The sequence below is a fragment of the Pogoniulus pusillus genome, chromosome 14 (assembly GCF_015220805.1).
Source record: "Pogoniulus pusillus isolate bPogPus1 chromosome 14, bPogPus1.pri, whole genome shotgun sequence".
Lineage (NCBI taxonomy): Eukaryota > Metazoa > Chordata > Aves > Piciformes > Lybiidae > Pogoniulus > Pogoniulus pusillus.
This window is the reverse complement of record NC_087277.1, coordinates 10,035,924-10,063,416: the sequence shown is the minus strand read 5'-3', so window position 1 is coordinate 10,063,416 and position 27,493 is coordinate 10,035,924. Positions and strand designations below refer to the sequence as shown.

General features: G+C 42.3%; 1 protein-coding gene across 14 annotated transcripts in view; it reads left to right on the top strand.

The window, feature by feature from the left end:
- The window catches only part of MTSS1 (MTSS I-BAR domain containing 1), a 121,700-nt gene extending 94,347 nt beyond the window's left edge, over positions 1-27,353 (top strand). For 4 of the 14 annotated variants that reach the window (XM_064154251.1, XM_064154252.1, XM_064154250.1 and 1 more), the window contains exons 8-16: positions 2,303-2,314; positions 7,615-7,772; positions 9,249-9,356; positions 9,707-9,804; positions 11,770-11,980; positions 20,222-20,416; positions 22,499-22,663; positions 23,005-23,167; positions 24,410-27,353. In XM_064154251.1, coding sequence (XP_064010321.1) covers positions 2,303-2,314; positions 7,615-7,772; positions 9,249-9,356; positions 9,707-9,804; positions 11,770-11,980; positions 20,222-20,416; positions 22,499-22,663; positions 23,005-23,167; positions 24,410-25,107 — 1,808 coding nt within the window. In that variant the 3' untranslated portion in view covers positions 25,108-27,353. Of the gene's footprint in view, positions 1-2,302; positions 2,315-7,614; positions 7,773-9,248; positions 9,357-9,706; positions 9,805-11,769; positions 11,981-19,112; positions 19,233-20,221; positions 20,417-22,498; positions 22,664-23,004; positions 23,168-24,409 lie in introns of all 14 variants that reach the window. The other 10 variants (XM_064154264.1, XM_064154258.1, XM_064154254.1 and 7 more) reach the window with 10 other exon arrangements.
- The last annotated feature ends 140 nt before the right edge of the window (positions 27,354-27,493 follow it).

The following is a 27,493-nucleotide window of genomic DNA, read 5'->3' as shown; positions in this document are numbered from 1 at the left end:
TTCCCAAAACTTGAAATGATAGGGAAAACACCAAGTTTTCCAAACTAAACAAAACTGGTGTCAGCATCCTTTTTGGAAGCTTGCTGGTAAATGACAAATGTGTACAACTGAAGGTCTTGCATTTTAAAAGACCTTACAGGCTCTTTTGTTTTGTTTTTTTTTCTTGTCTTTGACTGTAAAAATGAAATAGAAATATATGTAATTAAATAGAATCCTGGTGTACTACTCCTAGATCCATGCAGTCCCTGGGGATGTCATGATGATCTTCAAGTTGCATCCTTAGGTGCTTGTTCCCAAGGGGAACAGGGCCGTGGGGCATGCTGCCCACCCCAGCATTGAAACTTAGCTTGTCTGAACAGATAAAGCTGAAGTGCATGGAACTGCACACATCTTCTAAATTGCTGTTTGTTTTCAGACAAACATTGGACATCAGAAGTCAGCCCAGCTACCCTGAGTCAGCAGAATAATTATGCATATATTTAAAATAAATTCCATCTTTAGATTCCTGCTGAGTCAAGGCCTTATAAGTAGATCCAGAGCTGCTAGAAGCTGTTGATTCTATATGGCGTTCAGAGAAGAGACAGCAGCTGTGGCTCTGCATGTAACCATTTTGGAAGGTTAACAAAATGCATGATTCTTAGTTTGAAAAAAAGGCATTGAGTAACTAAAAATAACTGAATGTGTCTTTAAAACCAGCAGTGCATGATGGCTTTATTTTCTGTGTCTTTGGCTGTTAACCATTAACTAGACAGGTTTGCCTACCATGTGACTGGTAGGTTTCATTTTCAGGTTCTTCATGGCATGTGACACTGTGTGTGAACTTTGAGGAGGGTATTTAAATCCAAGCAGATCTGTGAAAAGGTGTTCTATGTTATCCTTCCAGTAACGGAACACTTGTTAATGTCAGATGTGAGTTTTCTCTCTAAGCCATTCACAGAAGTTTCTGCAGAGTGGCCTTAATGTGCAGTACAACATTTCATCTTGAGTATCCAAATTCAGCTTCTGCAGATGCAGCAGTTCTGGAAGTATTCTTGACTTGTAATGAAGTTGAAAGAGTGGAGCATGATTATTAATATACTGTAATGCTGCCAAAAGTGCTTTTTCTTTCCCTCCTCCTCGTTAGCCAAGATGACCTGTTTGTGTTTTAGAGCCTTTGCAGTTGTTTTTGTGTTACGCTCTGGTCTTAGAAACTGTAACGTTGTTGTACTCCTCTCAGGGGTGATTGCAGGAACCCGGTGACTCTTAACTAAAAAGCTTAAAGCTCTTCAACAGAATTTCAACCAAAGAACATCTCAGTTCTTAAAGCAAATGCTGACTTTCTCATTCATGTACTCTGTGCTCTTTCTACTTGTCACTTATGCTGTCTGAAGTGGCAGGCTGGGGAGGGAGGCCAGACCCTTTCTCCTCCAAGAGATGGCTGTATTTCTCTTAATTAATCAAGTGTGGCATGATGACTGAAATGAGAGCCAGGAGTCACTGTGGAGTCAGTACAGTGCAGCTCAGGACAGAAGCTGAGGAGTTATTTGTCCATATCTGTTGCAGGGGAAAAATCCCATGTGGATGAGGCCGTGATGCCTTTGGGAGTTTTTTGGTGATTTTTTTTTCCCCCTTCCCTCAGACACATCCTCCCTGCAAGTTTATAATATAAGCTTCACTTGATAAAAATTCATTGAAGACACCTTGCAAAAGCAGGGACTGGAGATACTGCCTTAGTTTTTTGTCATTGCTCGAGTTTTGAATGCCTCTCGATAATTCCTCTCTTTTCAACAGCAAGCCAAGCTTACATATATCACAGTTAATCTTTTTTATGTTCTTCCACATTGCATCAGTAATTAGTTTTTCATTTAATTAACAATCCCTTAATGTAATTGCAGTAGAAAACACCCGCCTAGAATTTTACAAGTTTGAGTTCCCTCTTTGCTGCGAGAGGATGAGCTTTGTTCCACTTCTTCAGCTTGAGCAGGAGTTTGGCAGTTCTCTGTGTAGTGCACTTTCTCTGAAGCACAAGTTAACATGTTCTCACCTAGGAATCTGCAAGCTAAATAGAGCTCCTAAACTGATTTAAGTCTCTTAAAATAAAACTGTGTGGTAAATAACCAAGAGTTTAATTTGCAACAGCTCGCCAGGAAGCAAATGGAAGAAGTCAAAATAGTCTAGTCCAGTCCAAACTGCTCGCTCTCTTGGCGCTGATGATAATGTCTGAACTCTAGAAATGCTGGAATACCAGTTTGACTTTTTTTATTTTCCTTTCTGTGTCAATTTTGTGTCCTGCAATTTCTCACCATGCGCACCTGCCTGACAGCTGAGGCTCTGGGTAAGTCTGTGCCATGCTGTAACCCTGGTGGCTGGTTTATTGTAGCCCCTGCTGTGGCCTCTTTATGGTGTCTGGTCTCCACTAACTGCCTAGACTTTAATTTCTAATGAAACTAAAATATTGCCTAATCTTAATGAACAAACCATCTTTTGATTTGTTTTCTTTTGACACCTAATTGGAACAGTGTAAAAGAAGAAAATAAGTATTGCAGATAAACCTACCTCTGGTTTATTTTAGAGAGGGATTAACATGGACTAATATAAATCATGTCACAGTTGGGAGAGAAGTTAAATGGAATAGACATGTCATCAAGGTGATGGTCAAATAATTGAATGTCTTAATTGTTGATATGACTTTTAAAGTCTAGAGCTTCAAGTCCTTACTGTTGTTCTTTGTAAACCTGTGATCCAAGTCCCCCTTTCTTCTGGAAACCGCATGCACCTCTCTTAACCGATGGACACGAAATCACTACGTTTAATGTCGTGCTGGGGAAGGGGTGGAAATCAGAATCACAGTTGTCTCCCGCTGCCTGATCACACCTCAAATCTGTTTAAATTGAAGTGTTGTTTCAGTTGTATTGCAAATTTAAAGTAGCTGCCTTGAGGTCTTGTTATGGGTGAAATGCAGTGTTTCTGAATTTGAGAGAAGTAATCGTACCTCCACGTGTAGGTATAATGATGTAGATGATGCCCTTTGGAGAAGCCTGTATTGATTAGATCAGGAGACTCAACTGAGGCACCTCTGCTGGAGCTGGGAAACATGGTGCCTGATGCTTGTCCCTTGGGATTTTTTGTATGTTTTTTTTCTGATGTGTAATTAAAACTGGAGGTTTCCTTTGGTAGCTTGGAACTTCTGAGAGTCTGCTCAGCACTCTTGAACATTAGTGGCTGAATCAGATCTCCAGTAGCCACCAGAAACATTCAGAATTGGTTGCTGAAGGGGTTTGAAGTTAACACCAGCAGAATGCTTCTGTTCTCAGCCTAGATCCATAGTAGTTTATTTGTTGGATATACTCTGCAGGACTTAGAGGTGTTCCTCGTCCTGGCAGCTGAAGCAGGTATGCTCTCGTAAATAAGGTGATTTGGGAATGAAAGACTTGGAGCTTGCTTTGGTTTGTACAAAGAGGTCTGCTTAGCATTGTTTATTTATAGAGTGTAAATTCTGCCACTCTGTAAAGTGTCCAGTATTGAATATTGAGGATCTGTGCAGACACATGAAAAAGTGCAAGGAAGCACTCTTTTAAGTGAAAATGTGGAAAGTAATAATTCAATCGATACTTTTTTCATTACTTTGTCAGTAACAGCAATAGCTTTGCAGTCAGACTTGCACTGGAAGCATTTAAAAACCATTGTTCTCCTTAGCTGCTGATAGCTTTGTTAGTTTAAGTTGCCTTATAAAATACAGGCATGAAATGGGTTAGTCGATTTACCTTTTTCCTTCTCTCTAGTATGCCTCCTTAACCATTGGTTCAAAAAGAACTTTAGTAATTTAAGAAGCTGCATGAGGCTTTCAGCCAAGATTCACACAGTGCATTATAAAACTGAGGTTTTGATGCATGGTGATCGATTAAAGCTCTTGAACACCACAGTAATGATGTGAACCACCAGCTCTGAAGGTAACATATTTAGACTGTTGTTGGAGTAGCAGTTCATGAGCTGTTAATTGCTTTTGTTAAGCCACAAGTCCCCAGGCTGTTTGAGCATGGTGCTGTTGTTTATGTGAATCCAGAACTTCTAGTCTTGCATTTCTACTCCTCTCCTGAACACCAAAGCTCCACTTTGAGAAAGGCTGGAGTTTAATTTCTCCTCTGTTTCGAGACTGTTGGCTCATTCTTGTGAGTGCAACAGGACATGCTCTGCAGAACCATCCCTACACCACATTCTTGTCTGGTTGCAGACCAGAGATCTGTGACTACATTCGGTGCTTTTGGCCATTGCTAATGCTGATTGCTTTGGTGGGTCGTTCAGTCCTGTCTGCAGCTGGGATAGGACTGTTCTTCCCAGGTGCAGTTTCACAGCTGCTTCATGAGGCTGTTCTGGAACTGTTGTCTGTCATTATGGTAGTTGTGTTGGTTTGGGAATATTTCCAGATGGATAACGTAAAGACCAGAGAATGTGGGCTGGAGAGAATAACCATGTTGTTATGGAAATGTGCCTCATGCAAAAAAACAGCACAATCAGAGCTTGTTGTCAGAGGTGCCACAGACAAGTGACCTTCCTCTCCTAACTGAAAGTGGAAAAGAACTGCAGTGATCTCCAGTGGTCTGTGTTCCCTTCTGAGAGAAGTAGTGGATGCAAACTAGAGGAGACAGAAGATGAGTGAGTGAGCAGAGGTGACTGGCAGTTGATTCTCACATGCTCTCTGTCCTCTAGGTGTAGGAGTGCTGTTGAGGGTTGTGCTCTGCTTTGCTTAGTGATTGAATCTGGTTAAAGTGGACAGAGCTGAGTGTCATGAGAAGCAGATGGCAATTCAGGGACTGCCTGATTTCAAAACACTTGCTAGATTGCTGCCTGCTTTATGGAGCTCTCAAAGGATGTTAATAATGCTTTCCTGCTCCTAAAAGATGAGCTGTAAGGAGACATCAGGAGGGAGCTGTATTGATGCTATGTAAATGTTTAACTTCAGTTAAAGGATACACCTAAGCTTGTTCCCTGCTCCAAATTATACCCCAGACAGCTTGTGTGGCTCGAGTATAATTTGGAGTGACTTTTTAGTGACTATGTAAGTGACCAATGGTCATAGCATAACATTGGGTTCATGAAAGTAGCAGTGAGGAGATGGTCTGTCTGTTAATGTCCCAACTCACTTAAGGGAATAACAGAGAAACTTCACAGAGTGGTTTGGGTTGGAAGGAACCTTAAAGGTCGTCTAGTTCCAACCTCCCTGCCTTGGGCAGGGGCACATTCCACTATGCCAGATTGTTCATCCAACCTGATCCTCAACATTTAGAAGGGGGTGGGGGGCATCTGCAGCTTCTCTAGGTAACCTGTTCCAGTGTCTCACCACCCTCACAGTGAAGATCATCTTCTTTGCATCTAATCTAAATCTACTGTCTTTCAGTTGAAAGGCATCACCCCTCATCCTGTCACTGCATAGAATATAGACTTAATAGAGGGACAGAGAATGTTGGAGAGCGATGCAGTTGTAGCTGCTCTTCTGCTGAAGGATTAAAATAAGCAGCTTGGATGTTATCCTGATAACTTTGTTGAATTGAGTTTTAATGTCACAGCATTGCAATTACATGTGTGTAAATGATAGATAATTTTGCCTCACACATTGAGTGCTCTTGTTGCCCTGGTCCAAGACAAGGTGCTCTGTAAGGCCCACATAAATTACCAAAGTCCACTATAACTGACTCCATTTTATCCATGGAGCCCAGTTGCATTCTGAGTTTGTGTCTTCTCATTTAACAAGAACTTGCTGTGTCAAATGGAGCAGCTGAACATTTACAGCACTTCTCCAGTGCTGAACTAAGTGTGTGATGTAGTTTGCAACTAGTATATTTTGCATTTGGTACATCCAGAATAATGAGGCAGTAACCAGGTTTGAACAACAGGAGATTGTTTCACCTATTGTAATTTCCAGACCATTCTCAAAATAAGGAGTCTGAGCAATAACACAAGTCTAAGTTTCATAAGGAATTGGAAAGAACAACTTTATATATAGGATGATCTTCAAGTAGTTTATCTGCTAAGGATAACAAACTAGAAGGCTTAGGACCTTCAGGGAATTATCAGAAACTGTTCTATAACTTATTTCTGGCAGATGCTGATTTTGAGAGAAGAAACAGGTGGCTGAAACTTCAGAATCTATTCTTGTTAGAGTTATTTACTTCCAAAACAGTGTTATTACCACATTACACCAGTCAGCCTGATCTACAGGATCAGACACTGGGTGTTCCTGCTGGCAGTTTGGTACCCAGCTGGCCTCGGCAGCGGCTGTGACAGTGTTGCACTGCATCTGATTCTTTGAGAATCCATTGCAGAGCTCTGCTCATGGGTGTCTGTGCACTTTAATCTGGCCCGTGCCTAACTGTGCAGAGGAGATTTGGATCTACCCAGTCTGTAATGCTGCTAAGCCAGCCTGATCCTCTTTTCTTCCATCGCTGCCCTTTTTCTTGTGGTCCTGGCTGTGTGGTGGAGCTCATGATTTCACCTAGCTCTGGAGTACTGAAGAAGTACGTGATGATAAGGCACAGGTTTTCCTTTGTAACCCTGACCTTGAGTCATCTGCATTGTCTATTACAGACATCAAGAGATTTTTTTATTTCCCTTTGCTTGTAGCTTTTAATCCTTCATGCAGAAAGGTTAGGGCCCATAAAAATTGATTTTAAGTAGCTGCTTGTGACTCACCCACCATCTTTTGCTGTTAACTTCCTGGTGGTTAACAGTGGCATGGATGTGTATCTGGATACTGAATCTGCATGTGATGGTGTTTCTGGGAGATGGAGATAAATGTACACAACTGAAGTTCTTTGATCTGCATGAAAACGTCTTGCAACTGCAACGTTATTGTCTCAGTAATAGTCTGGCTAAGCAGCATCTCTTCATTCCTGGAGGAATAAGTTTTTGACATGATGCAGAGTAAGCAGCTGGTGCAGAATGAAGTACTGTCACAGAAAATCGTAGCACTGTGAGTGGATGGTAACACAGTGAAGCTTTTAGACTGCAAAGCATTGGATTTTTTTTCTTTCCATAGACAAATACTGGACATTAATATATATTTGAGATGTTGATAGAGTGAGTTTTTTTGATTTTGACCTTGAAATGAAGAAAAGTAGTTTAAAAATTGCTTGTGTAGACTACCTGAACCTAGTGGTCCAATGATCAGTAACATGTCCTTAATACCATCTCACAGAGGAGATTCATTCACTCATTTAATGACTTCATAGAGTTGTAATTAGGACCTTGGTAGACACAAAAGTAGGAAGGAAGAGGTATACCTGGAGTTAGTGATTAGTGCTCTCCCAGTCAGTAAGATAATGATTTTCAGCAAGGATGTTGTGAAGGGTTTCTATAGCTAACACTTTGAGAATGCCCTTGGTGAAGTGCTGTCTTTGGCTTGTTGAAACCTTTCGAGTTGCTCTGGATTTCTCTTCTGTTTCAAAAAGGGGAAAATGCTATGAAAGGCTTATTTTAATTTGGGGTAAAAACCTTCCTGTTTGAATGATGGGAAAATACTGGTGGAGATTTGAATCGCAACAGCACAATCCAGCAGCAGTGCTGGCAGAAGATAAGGTCTCTGTCTCTAGAGATCCACAGCCTTGACAAAATGTACTCTTGATTGTTTCCCGCCTACAGGAAGGGGTGACATTCAGCCCCAGCTGGATAGTGCTTTACAAGACGTCAATGACAAGTACCTGCTGCTTGAAGAAACGGAGAAGCAAGCTGTCCGAAAAGCGCTGATCGAGGAGCGTGGCAGATTCTGTACTTTCATCTCCATGCTGCGGCCTGTGATAGTAAGAGCTCTGCTCTAAGTTGGTACAACTGAAAAATGAGATCAGGGACCAAACATCTCTAAAAAGAGTAGTTTATGTCTTAGAGGTGAATTTCTAGACCCCAGAGTCAACCTGTGTCTCTGCCTCGGGTGTGACAAGAGTTGGGACCTTCTTGTAGGCACTTAGAGCAATTCAGCAACAAAAGACACTGAATATTTTCAAGATAGCTAATGGGAAAACAATGGACAGAGACTTGAGAGGGCTTGAATTCCTTATGCATACCAACCTGAGACGTTGCTCATGCATTTTTTTTCTTAACATCGTGTTTTTATATAAATCTTCCTTACTCCTACTCCAGCACTAGGACTGATAAATGTTTCAGGACCTCCCCTGTGTGTATAATGACATTATCTGACAGATTGCAGGCTGCTTCCTTGCAGTTTTCTGGCAGCTCTTTTCCTCCTACAATGACAGCTTTTTCAATTCATTGAAAAGGTTTGAGTGTGTTCTCACAGTCTCAGGTTGTCTGAAGCCCATCAGTGAATCATTTGTGGTTCTGTGCAAGCATGATGCACTGCTGAAAGGTCTCCATTGTACTGAGAAAATGTTTTTCATGCTTGTTTACAAAGAGCATCACTCTCAATGGAAAACAGTAGTTGATGAGGTGGGGAGGTGATGGCTGAGCAGGAAGAGGTGAACACCAGACTGAGGACCTGATTTCACTATAGTAGCTAAGGGTTTACTACGGTAAATTATGGTGTAGGAATCATCCGAGTTACCTGTTGGTGTTAGCCAGAAATGAATCACAGATGCATTAATCCTCTGTACTTCCAGTTCAGACTGGACGTGAGGAGGAAATTTCTTCACCATGAGAGTGGTGAGACCCTGGAATGGGTTGCCTGTGGAGGTGGTTGAGGTCCCATCCCTGGAGGTGTTTTAGGCCAAGCTGGATGAGGCTCTGTCCAGCCTGATCTAGGGTAGGGTGTCCCTGCCCGTGGAAGGGAAGTTGGAACTAGATGATCCTCGTGGTCCCTTCCAAACCTGACTGATTCTATTCTATAATATAATGCCTTTATCTTAAAGTTTCCCAAAAGTAGCAAAATGTGTGAGTTTAACCCTTGTTCCCTTCAAGGTTAGAATCCAAAGGGCACCTAAGTGAGTATGCACAGAAGATTTAAGTCTTTGCCAATGCAGCAAAAATTACATGTTTTGGAAGGTGTCAGAAAAAGAAGGCTGAGATGTATTTATCTCTTTGAGAGAAAATATTTCTGGACCTCAGAACTCAGAGTAATGTTAAAGTAGTTATAAGATTCTAAATTAATATTTTCAACCCTCTTTAATAAGAAGTGATTGCTTAATGGGCAAATTGTGAGCAGCTCTGCTGGGCGTTCCCACAGTTTTCAGCAAAAAGAAGGTTGTGTGTGTGTGTGTGTGTATGTTATGGGTCTGACATTTAAAGCCAAGGCTGTGATTAGCCCTGCTCTTCTGTCTTTTCAGGAAGAAGAAATATCAATGCTGGGAGAAATAACCCATTTACAAACCATATCAGATGACCTGAAAAGTCTCACCATGGATCCACACAAATTGCCATCTTCAAGTGAACAGGTGGACTCTTGTTACCTGGAAAATATTTCACTTGTAGCTTATACCAGTTTTCCTCTTGCATTATGGGGAATTCTGGCTGCCAGCATTTAGTGTTCTGTAGATGCTTCACTGCAGCAAAGTAGCTTTTAACATAAGCAGTTAAAAATTTTGAAGTACCAGTTGAGTGCTTCTTAAGTATTTGGAGACCAGTGTGAAGTGGTAGCAGTGTAATTCTGGAAGAGAACTGAGACTAGTCAGTTGGCACTGAGAGTTCATAGTGGTAACAAATGCTGTATGACAAGCAGGTGCTTTGTGTTAGTAGGAGAAAAAGACATTTCCATGTCCTGATGCTGTTGATTATCTTTCATCAGGTAATTTTAGATCTGAAAGGTTCTGATTACAGCTGGTCTTACCAGACTCCTCCATCTTCTCCCAGTACTACCATGTCCAGAAAATCTAGTGTTTGCAGGTAAGTAGACTGGTAATATTTGATTTCAACCTATTTGGGGGCAAAGGAAGGCAAATTCAGACTCTAGTACAGATTTGTACTCGTACTTAAATAACAACTGTTAATGAAATCAGTTCCTTGTGGTCTTTATCTCTTTAAGTGTGTTACTGGGAATATTAAAAAGGATGGGAATGACTGAAAAACTTTTGAACTCAAGGCAACTTGAAGAGGCTTTTGATTCAGCTCTCCTGAATCCATTTCAGAACAAAGAGCAGACTGTAGTGATCTAAGCTCTGAGACTGTTCATTCGTAATTTCCTTTTTTGTTTTTCATGTGATGACTTTTTAGATTATTCTAAGTAGCTGTTACTAATCAGTAAGTTAAACTGTTTGAAAAGGAAAAACATCTTTGGCAATTGCCCTACCAGTCTGGTAGATGGAAATGCTTCTTTGATACAAGTTATTTTGACTGTTTAATGCTGTCTCTTGCTGTCCTGAAATATGTCAAAACACTGGATTCTGTCTATGCTTTTTCTGTAAAAACTGTTTTCTCTCATGAAACAGTTTATTAGCATGTTGCCCCCACAACCCTGGTGTCTACATTTACTCTTTCCTTTTACTGAAAAGGAAGATACCCTATTGTGTATTCTGCTCAACACCTGCTCTTGAATGATTACCCTTTAGTTTGCTTTCTGAATAACGTACAAGTTCCCTGTGTATGGGCAAAGTTACCTGTGTGTAACTATTGCACGTCGGGGCAAGTGAACATGACTTCTATGTACCTACTTGTCTCTGCATGCAGATATATAGAAAAAATATATCCTTGCAGTGCTTTTATATATATATGTGTGAAAACATGCATATTTAGAACTATGAGCACAGGCTTCAAAATGCAGTATCCTGAAGCTGTAAAAGAAAATGGCAAAAATCCATCATCTGTTCCTGAGAAGCCTCATCTGTGCTTGTGGTAACACCTGTATGGCAACAGACTGTTGTGTGTAGGTAAAATAAGGCAGGGCTCCCCTTCCTCCCCTCCAAGCTGACTGGTACGTCTTGTGTGTTACCTGTCAGCAGAAAGTGCAGACCTCACCTATATATCCTTTAGAGCTATCACTTCAGTAGTTAAAGGGCTCCTGCCTTCAGATCACAGGATATTAGGGGTTGGAACTGCTAGTTCTGCTCAGCCCCCCAGCAGGAAAGTCCCAGAACTCCCACATTGTGGCTTGTGTCTTTGCTGTCAGTCATGGATACGGGAAATTAAAAGTCAATCTCAGTTTGAAAGATCAGGTTGTTTCTTGGGTTTTTTTTTCATGGATATTAACTGGGGACATTTAATTCTTTCTTGCTGTTACTTTCTTACTAAAGCTGTGTACTCAGAGGCTTGATTGCCATCACATGTTGTTTTTTTTCATGTGAGCAAAACTTGTCTTAGGTACTCCAAAGTACAGAAGTTTGGTGTTGCTTTCAAAAGCCTCACATGTTTGGCTTCCTGACTGTAACAGTATGCCTAGAGGCAGACTTCTGGATGTACTGTGATGCCTTTCAACACTATGCCAGACATCCCATTGAAAGTTCAGGCCATGATGCAAGAGCAACAGGGTGTAAGGAATAGGAGAGAGCTGTTAGCAGGCGGGTTTTGTGCAAATGTTAGAGAGGCCATGTGGTGATTCCTTCATCCCTAACCTGACCTTAAACTCTGAGTAGTTACAGAATTTGATTGCTTGCATGAAGTTTGAGGTCAAGTGCCATTTTCTGTCCGGTCACAAGGGATACTGTAGCTGCTTATGATTCTTGACTGATATATATGTGCATATATATATATATATATATATAAGTTTAATTTGTCAATTTTTTTTCTTTTCCGGTTTATGCTGCCTGTTGCTAGAGATGTGGAATGTTAATTGTACTGTATATGGGTCTCTCCCTACCTCGCCCTTGTGTCTTTTCCTCTCCCCTTTCCTTTCTTTGTTCCTTTTGTCTCTCACAGCAGTCTGAACAGCGTTAACAGTAGTGATTCCCGGTCCAGTGGCTCGCACTCGCACTCACCTAGTTCACACTATCGCTATCGCAGCTCCAATCTGCCTCAGCAGGCACCCATGAGGCTGTCCAGTGTGTCCTCCCATGATTCTGGATTCATGTCCCAGGATGCTTTCCAGTCCAAATCGCCATCCCCCATGCCACCAGAAGCACCTAACCAGGTACGTGCAAGCATGAGAACTAAAACCTGAGGGTGAGCTGGATTCCGTAACTTGGCTCACCTTTCACAATAAAAGGATCTAGTGTGGTTTTGGGGTGCCTTGGAGTCAGGTTAAACACCGAGGGTAAGGTTTGTCTCACTGCTCTTCATCCATCTAGAAGTTTGGCCTCTAGCTGGAGGGTTTTATGCTGCTTTTGCAGCTAGAACTGAAGAAAGAGATGAGTCATTCTCAAGGGGTTTGGTTTTCACTCTGACCCTGGAGGGAGCCTAGATGCTGAAGTTTCAGATACATACAAATAAGAGAGCAAGAAGTCATTGGGACCTTACAGAAAGGAGTATACTCACTTTACCCACTGAGGTTAACAGTTAGCCTCCTGTACAGGTCACAAGTTGTTGATGTCTGGTGGCTGTTTACTGTTTAATGGACAAGTATTGGTGCCAAAACAGCCTTCTGATGGCCTTAGTACTGATACAAAGTCTTTTTGACTCTTAATTGAGCACCTTGCAGAAATTAGGTTTCTGCATCAAAATGAGGTCTTTATTAATTTCTTGTGGAACTCATAAGCAACAGATGTTTATGTTGTCATATGTAATGATATTCTGAACCCAGCCAAACGAAGAGGGTTTGGCTATAAATGTGAGAGGATTTTTTGGTCTGCAGAGTCATTTGCTGCTCCCTGTTCATCACATCACTCCTTTAAAAACTAACTGGCCACCTGCAGGAAGAGGTTTGTGCACCTCTGTGGCGTATATCTTCCAACACCTGAATTGCCTTTTCTGTTTTAGGGTTTGTTTTTTTCACTCAGATCACATGACAGCTGCAGTGTTTTTTAGACAAGGCTGAACTGCCATCTCACATAAATCTCATCATAAAGCTTAGTTACAAATGGCAGTGGACCGAATATCCTATTGTTGAGTATCATTCATTCTTAATACATCCTAGGGTGACTAGAGAAGACTGTCCTTTAGTTTAACCACCTTTGACAGCACACAAATGCTTAGGTTTTGCAGAACATTTAGTAAGTAGCACCCTTGGTAAAATTTTTAGGGTATCATCCAAGTCAACACTGGTTCTTTTAGCCTTGGAACATGTCCTAAGGGGAAGCTCAACAGGTTTTAAATCCATTTACCTCTTTCATTTTAATAGAAATTTTTTTTTTATACAAATACATCTTCTGCTCTGTCCTCAATCTGGACACATAAGCATTTTTTTCATAGATGACATCCTGAAGAACTTTGTGCACACTAATAAAATTAATGTTTTGTTTAGATTGGCTATGGCTAACCTAAGTGAAATGCCAAAAAGTAAATGAGCAATAATAAACTGGAAGGTAAGGAAGTTGACTTCTAAGATACATACATCAGTTACACATGCTAGCGTTACCTTTAGTTTTCATAGTATCCACTGCACCTGCATAAAAGGGTGACAATCTACATGATAATGCTGTGTTTGCAGATGAGAGTGTAACTTTGCAATTGCCCTTAACATGGAAAAAAAAGGCCTCTCTTTGTAAGTTCCCCTGTTGAGCAAAGGGGAGCTGTCTGAGGCTGATACCAGCTGGCAGAAAGTTGATGGGAGTCACATTGATGTGCACTAGCTGAGTTTATATGCTTTCACTTCGTTTTAGAAACTGTCCATAAAGTTGCAAACTGATCCAAACATCACTTCAGCCATTCATGAGCTGTAGAAGGCTGCAGCAGTGTGGCGTTGACGTGACAAGCATAGTGTGTTGGTATAACCTATAGGTTTGTGCTCTGTGTGTCTCTAGTTCTGTGTACCTTTACGCAGAGGAAAAGGTAACAGATCTTTGCCTGGCCGCTTCATCTTTGCTTAAGTGTCTTGCTTTGTATGTTCAGCACTAAGTAAACTGTGTGTGTTGTGCTGACAGGTGATTGTGAGCTTACTGAGAAGCTGTTTGGTTTAAAGCATTATTTCACGTTGTATGTCTAACCAACTGATGGATCTTCTTTGTGGTATCGTGCTTTTGATGCTTGGTGGTGGGTGGGGAGGAGCAGCAGTATCAGCTGCTGTTTCTAAAACACTGATGTCATTGTTTCTAGTAGTGACGCTGAGAAAGCAGAAAAGCAAGCTCTGGAATCAACAAAGGAAATTAAAAGCTATATATCCTGTGCAGGTGGACATTTTGCTGATGTTTGCTAGCTCTCTGCTGTGGCATCTGTGGGGGCAACAAGGCCCATGTCTTTTTAATAATGGATTAAAAAAAAGGGGGAGGGGGCTACATTAAAATCTCCTATTATGTGAAAGAGACCATATGAGCTAAGTGAAGCTTTTGTGATCTCACCTACATTTTAGACATGCGTCACTGCAAGTGAGACTGAATTTATTCAAAATCACAGATGGGTGGCAAAAAACCAAGGAATAAGTAAAGATTTAAACAAGATACAGACTATAACAGAGGAGAGATGACTAAGAAAATGAAGACTGCTTTGCAGTCTGTAGTTGCTGAGTATTAAGTCTTCATAATTCTCACTCTCTGAATAGATGGTAGGAAAAGAGGAATTATACACTGGTACAGTCCCTTTTCAAATGCAGCCTTGCTGTTGACACCACTGAGAGTAACAGTGTTAGCTTGTAACAGATAGTTTCATATGTGGGAAGGTCACTGTAAAGTGTTTCAATCTTAATTAAGCAAGCACGTTTGGGTATAGCTGAACAGATGGAAAAGCATCACAGGTTCTATAAACGCCAGATTTGAGGTCAGTCCTAGCCAGCATCGCCCATGGCACGTACTTGGTGCCATATAAAGCCCTTCTGACCAGACCCACTGCTGGGAGTACAGAGTAAATCCTGGATGAACACTGAACGTGGCTAGTGCTGCCCCATGTAGTAGAGAAACTGAGGTCTGTGAGTATCTGTGATGAAGTAGCATCATAGTAGTACAGTTCTCTTGGTTTAGGGGGATAAACCAAGAGTGGACTTGGAGTAAACACACTTGGGGGAAGCAGTAATAGTGTTAGATTGTAAAGGCTGCTTATGACTTTGTGGGTCTTAAAATGGGGAGAGAAAGAAGCAGGGGGAGAAAAAAAATCTGTTGATGTGCTACCAGACAGCAGAGGACTAAGTCTTCATTGTTAGAATATTTTGGCAATAGCTTTCTCTAAACAGTGGAGTAGAGACAAGTCCAGTGTGAATTGTCTTCTGCATGTGCAGCTCAGCAAGCTGGAAAGACTTTTGATTTTAAGGCATCTATTGCTTAAGTTAGAAATGGGGAAATACATTGTTACAACTATTCAGCTTTCCATGCAAATGAAGAAATATTCCCAAATGAGACCTTAAAAATAGTCTGAAAATAATTGAAATGCATCTTTAAATAATCACTTAAACTTATTTCTTTAAGTTAGGCTTCCCCACAGTTTGTCCCTGACTGAAAAATAAGGGTCAGTAGAGGTATGTCCCTGGAAGTGAGACAAATTGAAGAGGTGGCCTTGAGTCACTATCTAGTGGTTTTTTTGAAGGGTAAACTGAGACATCTTCCACTGACTGTAGAGGGATGTTGGGTCAAGCTCTTCATTAGAATTTGGTCTCCTGGGAAACCCTTGCCCAGGAACCTCTGTCTGGTGGTTGAGGTAGGGAGGGGGTTAAGAAACAACACTATATTTAAGTGGAAAAATGAGGAAACGTAGCAAACAAAGGATGCAAGTAACCTGAGATAACCACAGTCCTTCTGTAGGTTAGCAGGACAACAGATGGAGATCATAGTTGTAGTTCAGTAGCCCAAAATGCATCTTTCATTCTCCTTTTTGTAATATCCTTGCTGGATACCACAGCAAGTAGTGGGACACTATCCAAGACCAGGCCACTCTCCAAGAATTAGCTGTGGCACCATGTCTGAGAGAGCAGATACCAGGCTGTATAATGTACATTAGAGAAAGTCGTTGTGCAGAGCAGTTTCAGCTTTCTGCTGACACTGCTAACTTTGAGCTTTTTTGTCAGAGGAGATGGTTTGAGAGCAGAGCAGAGCCACCATTATCGCAGCTGTGGGGAAAAGATAATAATCTCCCAAGTTTAAAATAGCTAGAATGAAATAAATAATTTTTTTATACTATTCAAACTAAAGCACTGATTTTAAAAAGGAATCGACTGAAATACACTGCAAGAATGACAGCCAAATTCTCCCTCCATGAGATGTGCAGTAGCAGTTGCTCTGCCCAGTGCTTGCCTTTCTGTGTGCCATCAGTCAAGCACTCAAAAGTTTGGAGACTTTTTGCCCAAGCAGTAACTACAGCTTCATCTTTCAGTTCCTTGTGTACTTTCTGCTGAGAAATGAAAGGTAGTCTGTGCTTCCCACACCGGCATCCAGCCAGTCAAGACTGCTTCTGTAGCATCATCCAGGCAGCTCTTAACTTGCTGCCTCTTGCATTTCCTTTACCTTTTTCCTTCAGGAGTTCAGTATTCTTCTGCCTCCCTTTCCATCTTTTTTCTCACTGTTGTGATTTTTTTTTCCAAATCAAAGGTGCCCTTTCCCTGTGCCATGTAAGTTTCTCAAGAGGAGGAGATCCTATTTCTCCACCACCACTTCTTGCCTTTCCTTCAACTACCAAGATGTTTTCCTGGTGGCATCTTGGTACATCCTTTGTCTGGCTTTGCCTGCTGAGACTGGACATGCTGAGGTAGTGGGAGACTTCTTTCCTCCATCTTTTACTCACTTTAGAGTCACTTTACTGCAGTAAGTAACTTCACCACTTTATATGCCATGTAAACTGAGCAATCCATGCATCTTCAGAATTTAAGTTTTTGACCTTTTTCTCTTTGCTACATGCAGCTTTCTTGATAATAAACCTCATTTATGATCCATTTATACCATTACTTGACATAATCTTGTGAGGTCTCTGGCTTACAAACAGGAATAGTCTATCAGGTGTAAACTCAAATTTTCACTCATCATCGCTGGGGCAACTGCAGGAAACAAGGTGGCATGTTGCCATACTTGGAATTTAGACCCTTCACTGACCTGCCATGTGCAGACTGTGCAAGCCCAGGACACTCTTTCAGGCCATGTGATTTCTGAAATTAGATTTTTCTCTCTCTTCTCCCTGCCCTGGACAAAGTGTTAAAACCAAAGTGTGAGTTGGGATGTCTCCCAACTGCTGTTTTTGCTGAGCTGTTTGGAACATCAGGCAGAACTGCATTCACTGTACTTCAGTTTTGTCTGATGCAAGTCAAGTGCAGCTCATGTTTATTGATGTGCTTATTTTTAGAGGTTTTTCTCCTGTAAAAGGAGTTTTGTTAAACCAAGAATGTGACAAGTGCTACCAAAACCTCAAGCCACTGCATCATCAGGGACCCCACTGCATACCTTCCACTTCTCAACAGCTATGTGTCATTTGTTGTAGTTTCTTCAGATCTTTATGTTCACCTTAACTCGTGCATTTTGAATGCAAGCTTTGTTAGTTGAGCTTAGTTGCAGCCTAAACGCACTTGACAGGTCACCCGCAAGTGTGATCTCGTGTCAGCGTAAGATGAGATGTGTTCTTTGTATAAAATAATCCACCACCTTACTTGCTTTTGAAAACTGTAACAGCCCTTGCCAGCTTTCACTGGAATCCACAGTTTGATAATAACCTCAAGATGCCAATACCGTATTGGCTTCTCAACAGCCCCAGGAGTCTTCTTTATGATGTGTTCTATCTCAGGAGACCAGCATCTGCATTTGCTTAGGCAATTAGCTATGCATTCCTTACCTGTAGCTTCTGGTGAGCAGTGAGACAAGTGCTGTGTGTTAGCAGCCATTACTCCTCTACAGTGCCTCTTATATTTTTAATGCAAATTCACCCCACAATCTCATCTAGGTTCAACAGATGAAATTTTATTTCAGGTAAGATTTCCCTTCCTCTTCCAAATGTCTTCCTTGTAATCTGAAGTTTTGCTACACAATCTTGATCAAAAAGTCCATTCTCTCTGGTGTCACAAAATAAAATGCTGAGGCTGCCCTTTGATAGACTTGCTTTACAGTTCTTCAACTACCAAAGGATGAATTACTTTTGCTAGTGTTGAATTTTCTGACAATGAAGAGAGGTCAGTAATGCCTTGACAGCTTTACCAGTGTTCTTGACCATTTCCAAGTGCTCAGTTGGACCTGAACTCACACCCCTGCTGAGGGGGAATGCCACCTTCAAGGGCAGGATGGATAAGTGCACTTTAGTTGTAAAATGGTCCATATGTTTATTCATCTTTGCCAGCCTGTAGGTGAATTAGATGCTGTCATAGAGGTCTTAGAGCTGAAAAAGTACATAAAGGTATGCACCAAAAATTGGAAAACAAGTTCCTAGCTAGGAGCAAAATGTTTTGAGTTTAGACAGTGTTAGGACACACAGATGTCCTGCATTTTCCTTCACTCTCTGTGCAGGCCTCTGATATCTCTGTCTCTGCCATTAAGAAAAAGTGGGTAGCAAGTGCATGCCACCTACCACTTAGGCACTCAGCAGTGCACGTGTGCCTTCATATTGGTTGCTGGGGAGAAGTTGATCTCAGGGTGCCTTTAGTGTATGCATACTACTCACAGAGGCACATGCATACAGATAACACACTTTGGAAACCTCCAGTTTTGGTAAGTATCATTTCTTTGTTCCCTCATATTTGAATTCAGACGAGGTTTTCCCAAGCACTTTTGCAGATCAGAATATCTGAGAACTTGTGAACGTAAGTGATGTTTGCAGCTTTGTCTCTTAAACCTAACTTTATGTCTTCCAAGTACTGATGACTGCTTTTGTGTATAAATCAGTTGTCTCAGTATAATGCATGTTCGGACACTAGGCTCCCTCAGCTTCTTGCTCTGAGATGGCTAACACCCCTGAGACGCTGAAATTGCAATGAGGAGTTGAGGTCGCTGCCTCGATTCCCTCATTCTCAAGCAGTGTGGCAAGTTCTCGCATTAAGCCAGTGGCTTATTTTGTTTCTCCTAGATTTCCTGAACATTAGCAATGGTTTTGAGCAGTTTCTAATTGATTTTTAAAAGCCTAACCCTTTGCTTCTCTCATCCTTCCCTCTCTCCTGTGTGTGTCTCTGTGTGTGCTTTTTCTGTCTTCCTTTTTTCTCCCGTGTGTGTTTTCCGTTTCTTTTCTGGTGGCTTGTACATCCCTTCCCTGCGTTGTGATGCTGTTTTACGCTGCAGAATTCGTCCAGCTCTGCCTCTTCAGAAGCCTCTGAAACCTGCCAGTCAGTGAGCGAGTGCAGTTCCCCCACCTCAGTCAGCTCAGGCTCCACCATGGGGGCTTGGGCCTCCACAGATAAGGTGAAAAACTTCATCTCAAGACATACAAACCTACTAGCTTGTTATCCAGATCCAGCAGCATTTGGACCAAAAAACCCTCATGCATGGGACACAGCCAGGATTCCTGACTGTCAAGATGAGAATAGGAACTGTTGCACATTCCCATAGACATGAATCTGAATAAAGCACAGCAACACTTGTCTTTAAGCTAGCTGCTTGGGGGAAGCTATAAATTGGGTGCTTCAGAGAGGCAGTTTTCTAAGAGAAAGGCATTGTCCATCTTTTCTACTCAGAAATCATGGAACACTGCCCAAACCCAGCTGGCTGCCTAACAAAAGAGCATCTTGCCCAGGTTGTACCGTTTGTGGCTTCTCCCCTTTCTCCCATTAGGAAGTGCACAGCACACTGAGCAATTGGGATTTGGCTTTGACTAAAACAAAACAAAAACTAAACCACACATGTTTGGAATAAATGACAGGGGATACACCCTGGATCAGAGGAGGAAGTGATAGCGGTCTCCATTCTCATCTGGTAAATCCTTGCTGTTGTTTTCTTCCTTTTTTTTCCCCTTCCATACCACCACACAGCCAGATCATGTCATGTTCAAAAGTTGGATGCTTTTCCTTTCTGTCCAGTGACACAGAATAAATGCCACCAATGCAAGTGCCTCCAGTACTGGAAATGTTTTGTTTCTATGTCCATAGCCTGCAAAGTACCTCAATGGCAAAGGCTTTTCACAGTGTGCTGATTTCATGGGCAGAAGGGAAAGCTGCACAGCCTGGAGACAATGACTGCTAGATTGATGCCTGAAATTTGTTACAACAGATAACAATTTTCAAGTAATCTCACTTCTGAACCAAACATTGTATCAATTTTCTGTTGTTAATTTGCAGATCTTTTGTTTAAGACACAGAAGTTTTATCCCCAGAACATCAGTCACAGTATATTTTCATATTCATTCTGTTTATATTAATTTCTCTGTTTTGTTTGTTTATTTGTTTCGTTTTCAGTTGTCTAATGGGTTTTATCACTGTAGTTTATCAAGTGACCCATCCGTAGCTTCAGTTGGTGCAGGTCCTTTCCCTCATTTCCCGCCTGTCTCCCGCGCGTGGACTCGGGCTCCCTCAGCCCTCCTTCCAGACTACGTTCATTATTACACCATTGGGCCAGGCATGTTGCCATCATCTAAGATCCCTAGCTGGAAGGTTTGTGTTCCTTTTGTTGTGGCAGTCCTCACCTCCTCATACCAACAGTGTGCTCACAGTGGTTGTTGCTACCTTTCGATCCATGTAATTACTCATTGATTTGCTCTGTTTAATGTCACTCCGAATGGGCACTGCATGGAGATAATCAGGGAGCTAAAATCCAGTAGTGGCTATTTCTGAATGACCTTGTCTATTCTGGCACTGCCTAAAGCGTGTTAAAGCTGACAACACCTGAGTAGGGAGGAACAGTTGAACTCTGGAACATTGGTGAAAGCACTCTGGGCTCTATTCAGCGAGAAAAGAGCTTGTTTAGCACCGTCAAAGCACTCACGTGAGCAGGGAAATGCAAGCTTGGCATCCAGTTGGCTTAGTGAGACCATACATTGAGCAACAGAATGTTCTCACTGTGGCGGCTGTGCTTGGCCTCCACCTTGGTTGTAGACTGTTGTAGGTCTAGCTGGAGTGGTTTAAGAAGGCGCTCGTCGCCAGGTGAACCCAGGTGATGACCGAAGCTATGCTAGCTTTACTGCCCACAGACTGCTGGTGCTTACCCAGCATCTTGTGCTCTCTTGGGTGAGACCACCAAAAAAGTGCAGCAACTTTTTTCAGTTGCTCCAGATGGATCTGCTGGGATCTTCTTTGGTAGCAAAATGTCTCTGCTCTGTCAGATCCTTGACTCTTGTCCCTTCCAGAAAATTCCCCCTGAGAACCTTTGCCCCAGAGCAAGGGGCCTCTTGTCTGTTGCCCTGAATCTTAACGAGGCTGTTGTGCTGTTGATAGTAGCTGCACAGGTCTTAGATTCCTGTGGATGATTATATCATAGTGCATATGCACCATGGGACCTTTTTATGTATGTAAATTGAGACACCTTGTTAGAGAACTCCCAGTCTCTCTCTCCAGCAACTGGAGGCTGTTGAGATACACACCCATTGTGGCCACAGTTGTCCTGGGGCTTCAGGGTCAATAGCTGTGTCTGTGCTAGAAGGGCTTCACTAGTATGTTTCACAGCAAAATGCTTAAAGACACAATTGCTAAGGTAAAGTGAAATGTATGCATGCTAATAAAACCAAAAGACCTGTCTGCTCAAGGGGCTTCTGTCACTACAGCTGCCTTGCACTTCTCATAGCTTGGACTGAGAGATGTCAGTAAAAATCCATGGAGTGGTCTTACCTCCTCATTAATTACTTACCAGAAGGCTGTGCAGAGGCTGCCCAGCAGCTGCCAAGGGTGCAGCCTTTTCTTGATGCACAAGTTACTTCTTCTGGTTTTCTGCTCAAAGCAACCCTTGTCTTGGTGAGGGAAAATTCCTAGGATTGGGCTTGTCCCTGCAGCAGCTAGCGTTTGGGGAGCTGCATCTTAGCAGCACTTCTGTGTCCCAGCACAGGACACTGATAATCCTGCTCTTTGTGTGCAGTGTGTGGTTTCTGGACACCCTCGGGACTTTGCTTAATAGAGCCCTGAGTGAACATAGCCCTCGTGGCCTGAGGAATATCTGTTTCAAATTTGGCACCAGTAATTCACCAGAGTGCAGTTAGTCTGTCTTCAGTACAGATGATTGTTATAAGCTAGATTTGAGCTAGGAAGTAAACTGAGAGATTACTCAGGGTAACTTGCTCCTCTGATGTGTATCAAAAAATCTGTTCAAGCCTAATTTTTCAGAATGAGAGACATATTTAACAACCTCTAATATTAGAACTTGTGCACATCTAGAACAGTTACACTGCTGATTGGACATTTCTGTTTTCTGCTGTGTGCCTGTGATTGTTGCATTTGGATTTCTGAAAAATGCAGGCTTAAACACAATGGAGTTTCACTTAGAGAAAACAAGAGTATTAAAAACTTAACTATCTTTGTGTAAGAACACTCGAGTGGAATAAGAAGTTGAAGTTCTCATTAATAAAGGTGATAGGCTTTGTAACTACAGGCTTTTAATAACCTGAGATTAGTTTATTTCTGGCCGTGCTCAGAAAGGCACATCTAGTTTGAGGTATGATCTGTTGCATTGCCCTTCTGTATAGTTTTAGATGTAATGAAAGCACAATTGCTGGAGAAAGCTCTCACTAACAAGCAACGTTTCCTTAGGACTGGGCCAAACCAGGCCCATACGATCAGCCAGTGGTGAACACATTGCAACGTCGCAAAGAAAAGCGTGAGCCAGATGTCAATGGAGGAGCGCAGAGTGGGCCAGCTGCGGCCCCCGAGGAGGCCCAGAGACCTCGGAGCATGACCGTGTCGGCTGCCACAAGGGTGAAGCTCCAAGTTAAAAACCACTATTTGATGCAAAGGAGATGGGTGTGCTAGCTTCTACTGTTACTTTTGGATGTGCTTTATGCTGACACGTTTGACAAGTGGTACTGGTGTGCTGTTGGTGTGTTCAGTGGAAACCGTGTGGGCATGAGAGAATGTGCCATTGGGTATTGGCCCCTGTAGAGCAGTGGCATCCAAAAAAGCGCCTGGTAAATGGCTGGGCACAGTCCTATCGGTTTGTGATGGCAATAAGCTCTGCTTGGGAGAAGAGACAGCTAAAAGTTGGTGAAGACTGACTAACCCTTCTTGACATAATGAGTCTCTCTCCTGTATGTAACCAGCAGGGAGAGGAGATGGAGGCCTGCGAGGAGCTGACACTTGCTCTGGCAAGAGGGCTGCAGCTGGACACTCAGAGGAGCAGTCGAGATTCCTTGCAGTGCTCCAGTGGCTACAGCACCCAGACAACAACTCCATGCTGTTCAGAAGACACAATCCCATCTCAAGGTACTTATCCAAGAGATGTTCTTTTTCAGAGCACTCCCCGTCTGGCCATCATACACTCACTCACCTTGTGATGCAAAGAAGTTGTATTCCAGCAGATTTGCAGTCAGCTGGGCAGAAGGGGATGAATCTCAGTATTGTGCATTTTTTCCAGCATGAATGCAGCCTGGGTTTATTAACTGAATAGATACCTGAGTTGCTGCATAGCATAATGAATGATCTCGCATTAGTAGCATGACTTCAGTTTAAGGATGCCAGCACTTTAAAGAAGATGCTGAAATTATTTCATGGGTTAAATGGAATGAAACTCTGATTCTGTCATATACTTCTTGGGGTAATCATGCACTTTCTGAGCTATTGTCTTGGCAAATAAACACTCAAGATACTTGCTTTCTTGCTCTGTCAGTGCTCTGAATCTGCCCTTGGTTTGCCTTTATGACCTTTTATTTCCTACCTAAGCTGAATTTTGTAATTGGAAAAACAATTCATTGGAGACCTTGACTTAAGCTTACCTGAGAAGCTGCAGTGAGGTGTTGGGTTTTGTGTCCTATTTCAGGGCTAGCAGTGAGCTGAGAGAGACCAAGTCTGGTGTTTGCAGTTCAGCAGCTGCCTTGTTTGCGCAGCTGAGGTCAGTCCTGCTGTGCAATCATAGGAGCCAGCAGGGCTTTCTGAGGACCTAGCTTGGCTCAGCAGTTATGTGGAAAGGAAGGAACCCTGTGCAATTATTAAAGCTGAGGCTGAGTTTTCAGAGCTGACAGCTGGTATTTACTTTATTTGCAAAATAAGCACATTTGCTGCTGAAGTCACTGATACACAGTCCTCTGAGCTCCTCATTACCTGGTCAAAAATTCATGTTTCAGTCACTGTTTGAATTACTTGCATCTATCAGCAGTAGCACATGGTTTGTAGGATGCCAATTCTGGTATCTTAATGTGGGCAGCAAACCCTGAACCTTTGTTCCTTCACTGGTTCTCTTCAGAGAAAAGGCTGTGTACCATTCGTTCTTTTTCACAAGGTGAGGTCACCTTGCAGCTTTAGGTGCAGTCTGCTGTAGTGCCTGCCTTCAGCTACACAGTCTGAGAAGCTTGGTCACAGCCTCTTCAGGCTTCCTCCTTCCCAGGGGTGAAACCTTTCAATTGCTGGTGACCTCCAGGCTTCTTTGGGCATATATACTTTTTTTGATCAGACGTGACGTGACTCAGCTGTCTTCTGCAGCTTGTTCCTAACTCTGTCTTTTGGCATCAGTTTCAGATTATGATTATTTCTCTGTGAGTGGTGACCAGGAGGCAGAACAACAAGAGTTTGACAAATCTTCCACCATCCCAAGAAACAGTGACATTAGCCAGTCCTATCGCAGAATGTTTCAAACCAAGCGTCCTGCTTCTACCGCAGGTCTGCCAACCACACTTGGACCGGTCATAGTCACTCCCGGCGTCGCTACCATCAGAAGGACCCCTTCCACCAAGCCTTCGGTCCGACGCGGCACCATCGGGGGAGGCCCAATTCCAATCAAGACACCAGTGATCCCTGTCAAAACACCAACTGTCCCTGATATCCCGGGGGGGCTGCCCGGTGCCCTTGCTGGGACAGAAGAATGTCCCGAGCAAAATCCTGAGTCTCCAGCAGCAGGAGACGGTGGGCAAGGTGTCGCCAGCATGCCCTCATCCTCATGGAGCGGACAAGCGTCTGTCAACCCTCCACCTTCAAACCAGAAACTGGGTGCTGCTGACGAGCAAAGGCAAGCGGTTCCAGAGAGCGAGGGGGAGGAGAGCGACCGAGATGGTGTCAGCGCCCTCACACCGACAGGCCAGCCAGAGCTCGATCCCGGAGAGCTGAGCCCTGGGGATGCCCCGCAAGGTGAGGATATGCTGAACGCCATTCGGCGTGGTGTCAAACTGAAGAAGACAACTACAAACGATCGCTCAGCACCTCGTATTTCCTAGGAGTGGAGGAGCTGCCAGAGTACTTTGCTGCCGAGAGAGAACTTTGAGCAAACTAATTTGTCTCTATCCATTCCAATCTGTAGTCAATGAATTTTTTAAGCTACTCGGTAACAGACAGTCTGCAAGTACTCTAGAAGAGAAAACAAGGTGAAAGAGCATAGTAAGACATAATCTTCACTGCTGTTTTAATTTGTAAATATCCAATGATTTTGTTTCTGCATTTTTTTTGATCTAAGTTACACTTTTAATTTTTTCTGAAGGTGCCAAATCCCATTTACCTTTTTTATAACTCTCTTTGTAAAGTTTTAAATCATAGAACAAGAAAAAAGTCAAGTAGTTAACTTCAGCAAAGGGATTTAATGCAAATGTGGCTTTTTTGCAAGCTTTTGTAGAGCGCCTTGTAATAATAGTGAGGTTCAACAACAAAACAAAATAATGGGAATTACTTTAAAGTTTAAGTCATGCTGTAAGGAAACAGGTCCTTGTTAAAGTATGAAAAGGTTGAAAAGCAGGAATAGAAACTGACAATAAAAGCAATATATAAATGCAAAGAAGAAACCTGCAGTTGGTAGAGTATTTGGGGGGTTAGTGGGGGAAGGGAGATGCCATCAAACTAGCAAATGCTGTTGCACAAAAGTAGCCTATTAGGATTAATTACTAGTAGCTTCATGGTAAATGCATCAGAATAAGCCATACTGGATTGCAGTGTTTTGTTTCTGTAGGGCGTTTTAAAGACTGGGGGTTTTCCACGTTTCCTTTTTTGACTGCACAGCAACAACTCTCAGTCACATGCATGCAGCCTTAACTGTGTAGGCTTGGTTCTTCCACCTTCACTTTCTGTTCCACTCACCCTTTCACTGAATACAAACAAGGACAGGCTCAAGGCAGTTACCAATGTGAACACGTTTTTAAAACGCAAGCAGGGAGTTCTTAGATATTATCAAAATGCCTTTTTTTCTGACTGTGCCCAGCAGGCTGGGCACCTTGGAAAACCCAAATATTTTGAGAAAACACTGAGCAATTTGACAGGTGTAACCAGCTTGTGAGCTAACAAACTGCGAATGTTTCTTTCCAATACAGGGGCTTGTTTTTCTTAAACTTCTTTTAAACGGCAGTCGATTGGCTTTTCTTAAATACTGAAAAGAAAGGGGCTAAGGGTGGGGGGTGGGGAGAGAGAACTCTTTTTTGATAATACCAGGAGTCTGACCACTATATTCTCTTTTTTTGTACTTCATGTTTTTTGGAACGCTATTGGTAGAATTGTTAGGAGTTGGATTTTTTTCCTTAAAGTAAGTTCTTGCTGCAGTACCCTTCTCCTAAAGCTGACAGAAATGTGCAGCCCCTGGGGCACGATGCATGTGCCAGCCAGCCCTGAAGGATGCCGTCTGCCCACCCACGGTGAACCCACGTGGGGATGGACACTAGGCTTACACGCACCAAATAAGTTAATACCTGTATGAGGCTGGTTTCCACCACACGCTCTGCAGATTTCTGTTGACTCTAGGCTTGCCTACATAACCTCTTATGCTTTAATACATAACTGCATTGGATGTGAAACTTCTAGTAACTGTGTAGTCATTGTGTTCTATATAACATTTTACATTGCTGTGGTTGCTGACCTTTTTTTTTGTTGTTATGGCTTAAGAGCAAAAAGACAAAAAAAAAAAGGCATGATTCTTAGAAAATATCAAACCTTCCTTTCTTTGAAAAACAAGCTCCTTATTACAAAATATAATAAACAGTAGTGCCTGTGGTGTAGCCCACCAATCTTGATACAGTAGCTGATGCATTGTGCAAATGAGGCTTTGAGATGGTTTTTGCATAAACAAAAACTGCTAGGAGATAATCTCAGTAGTTAAAAAGTGTTATTTAAACCTTTGGAATAAATGGATGTAACTGTACCCGAGTACAGCTTTTCACTTGTTTAGTTCTTAAACGTTAGTATAATCAGTAAAATTTAATATAAAATGTTGCCAAATTCAATGTAGAAAGAATGTGACAAAACACTTTGGATAGTTTTATTGTTTGTGTTTTTGCATATTGTAAAAGCAGTGTCACGGCTGAAAAAATAAAATGTTTCTAATGGTAAATTATTGTGGTTTAGTTGCTAGTTTGTACTGAGAGTTGACCTCTCCCTGTGCAGTTTTTTGTTCTAAACTGGTATAAATAATTGCTGTAAGTGTGTCTCCCTTCTACATTGTAATGGTTGCTTAAGCCTACATTATAAATAAAGAACTGCTGGAAAACTTCTGTATTTTGGTTCTTAAAGACTTTCTGCTCCCAGAGCTTCAGGCATCAGTGATGTCCTTCATTAGACTTCCGAAGGTCACACAGGCTTCATCTGCATGTAGCAGAAGCAAGTCCCAGTTCCCTCAGCCACTCTTCC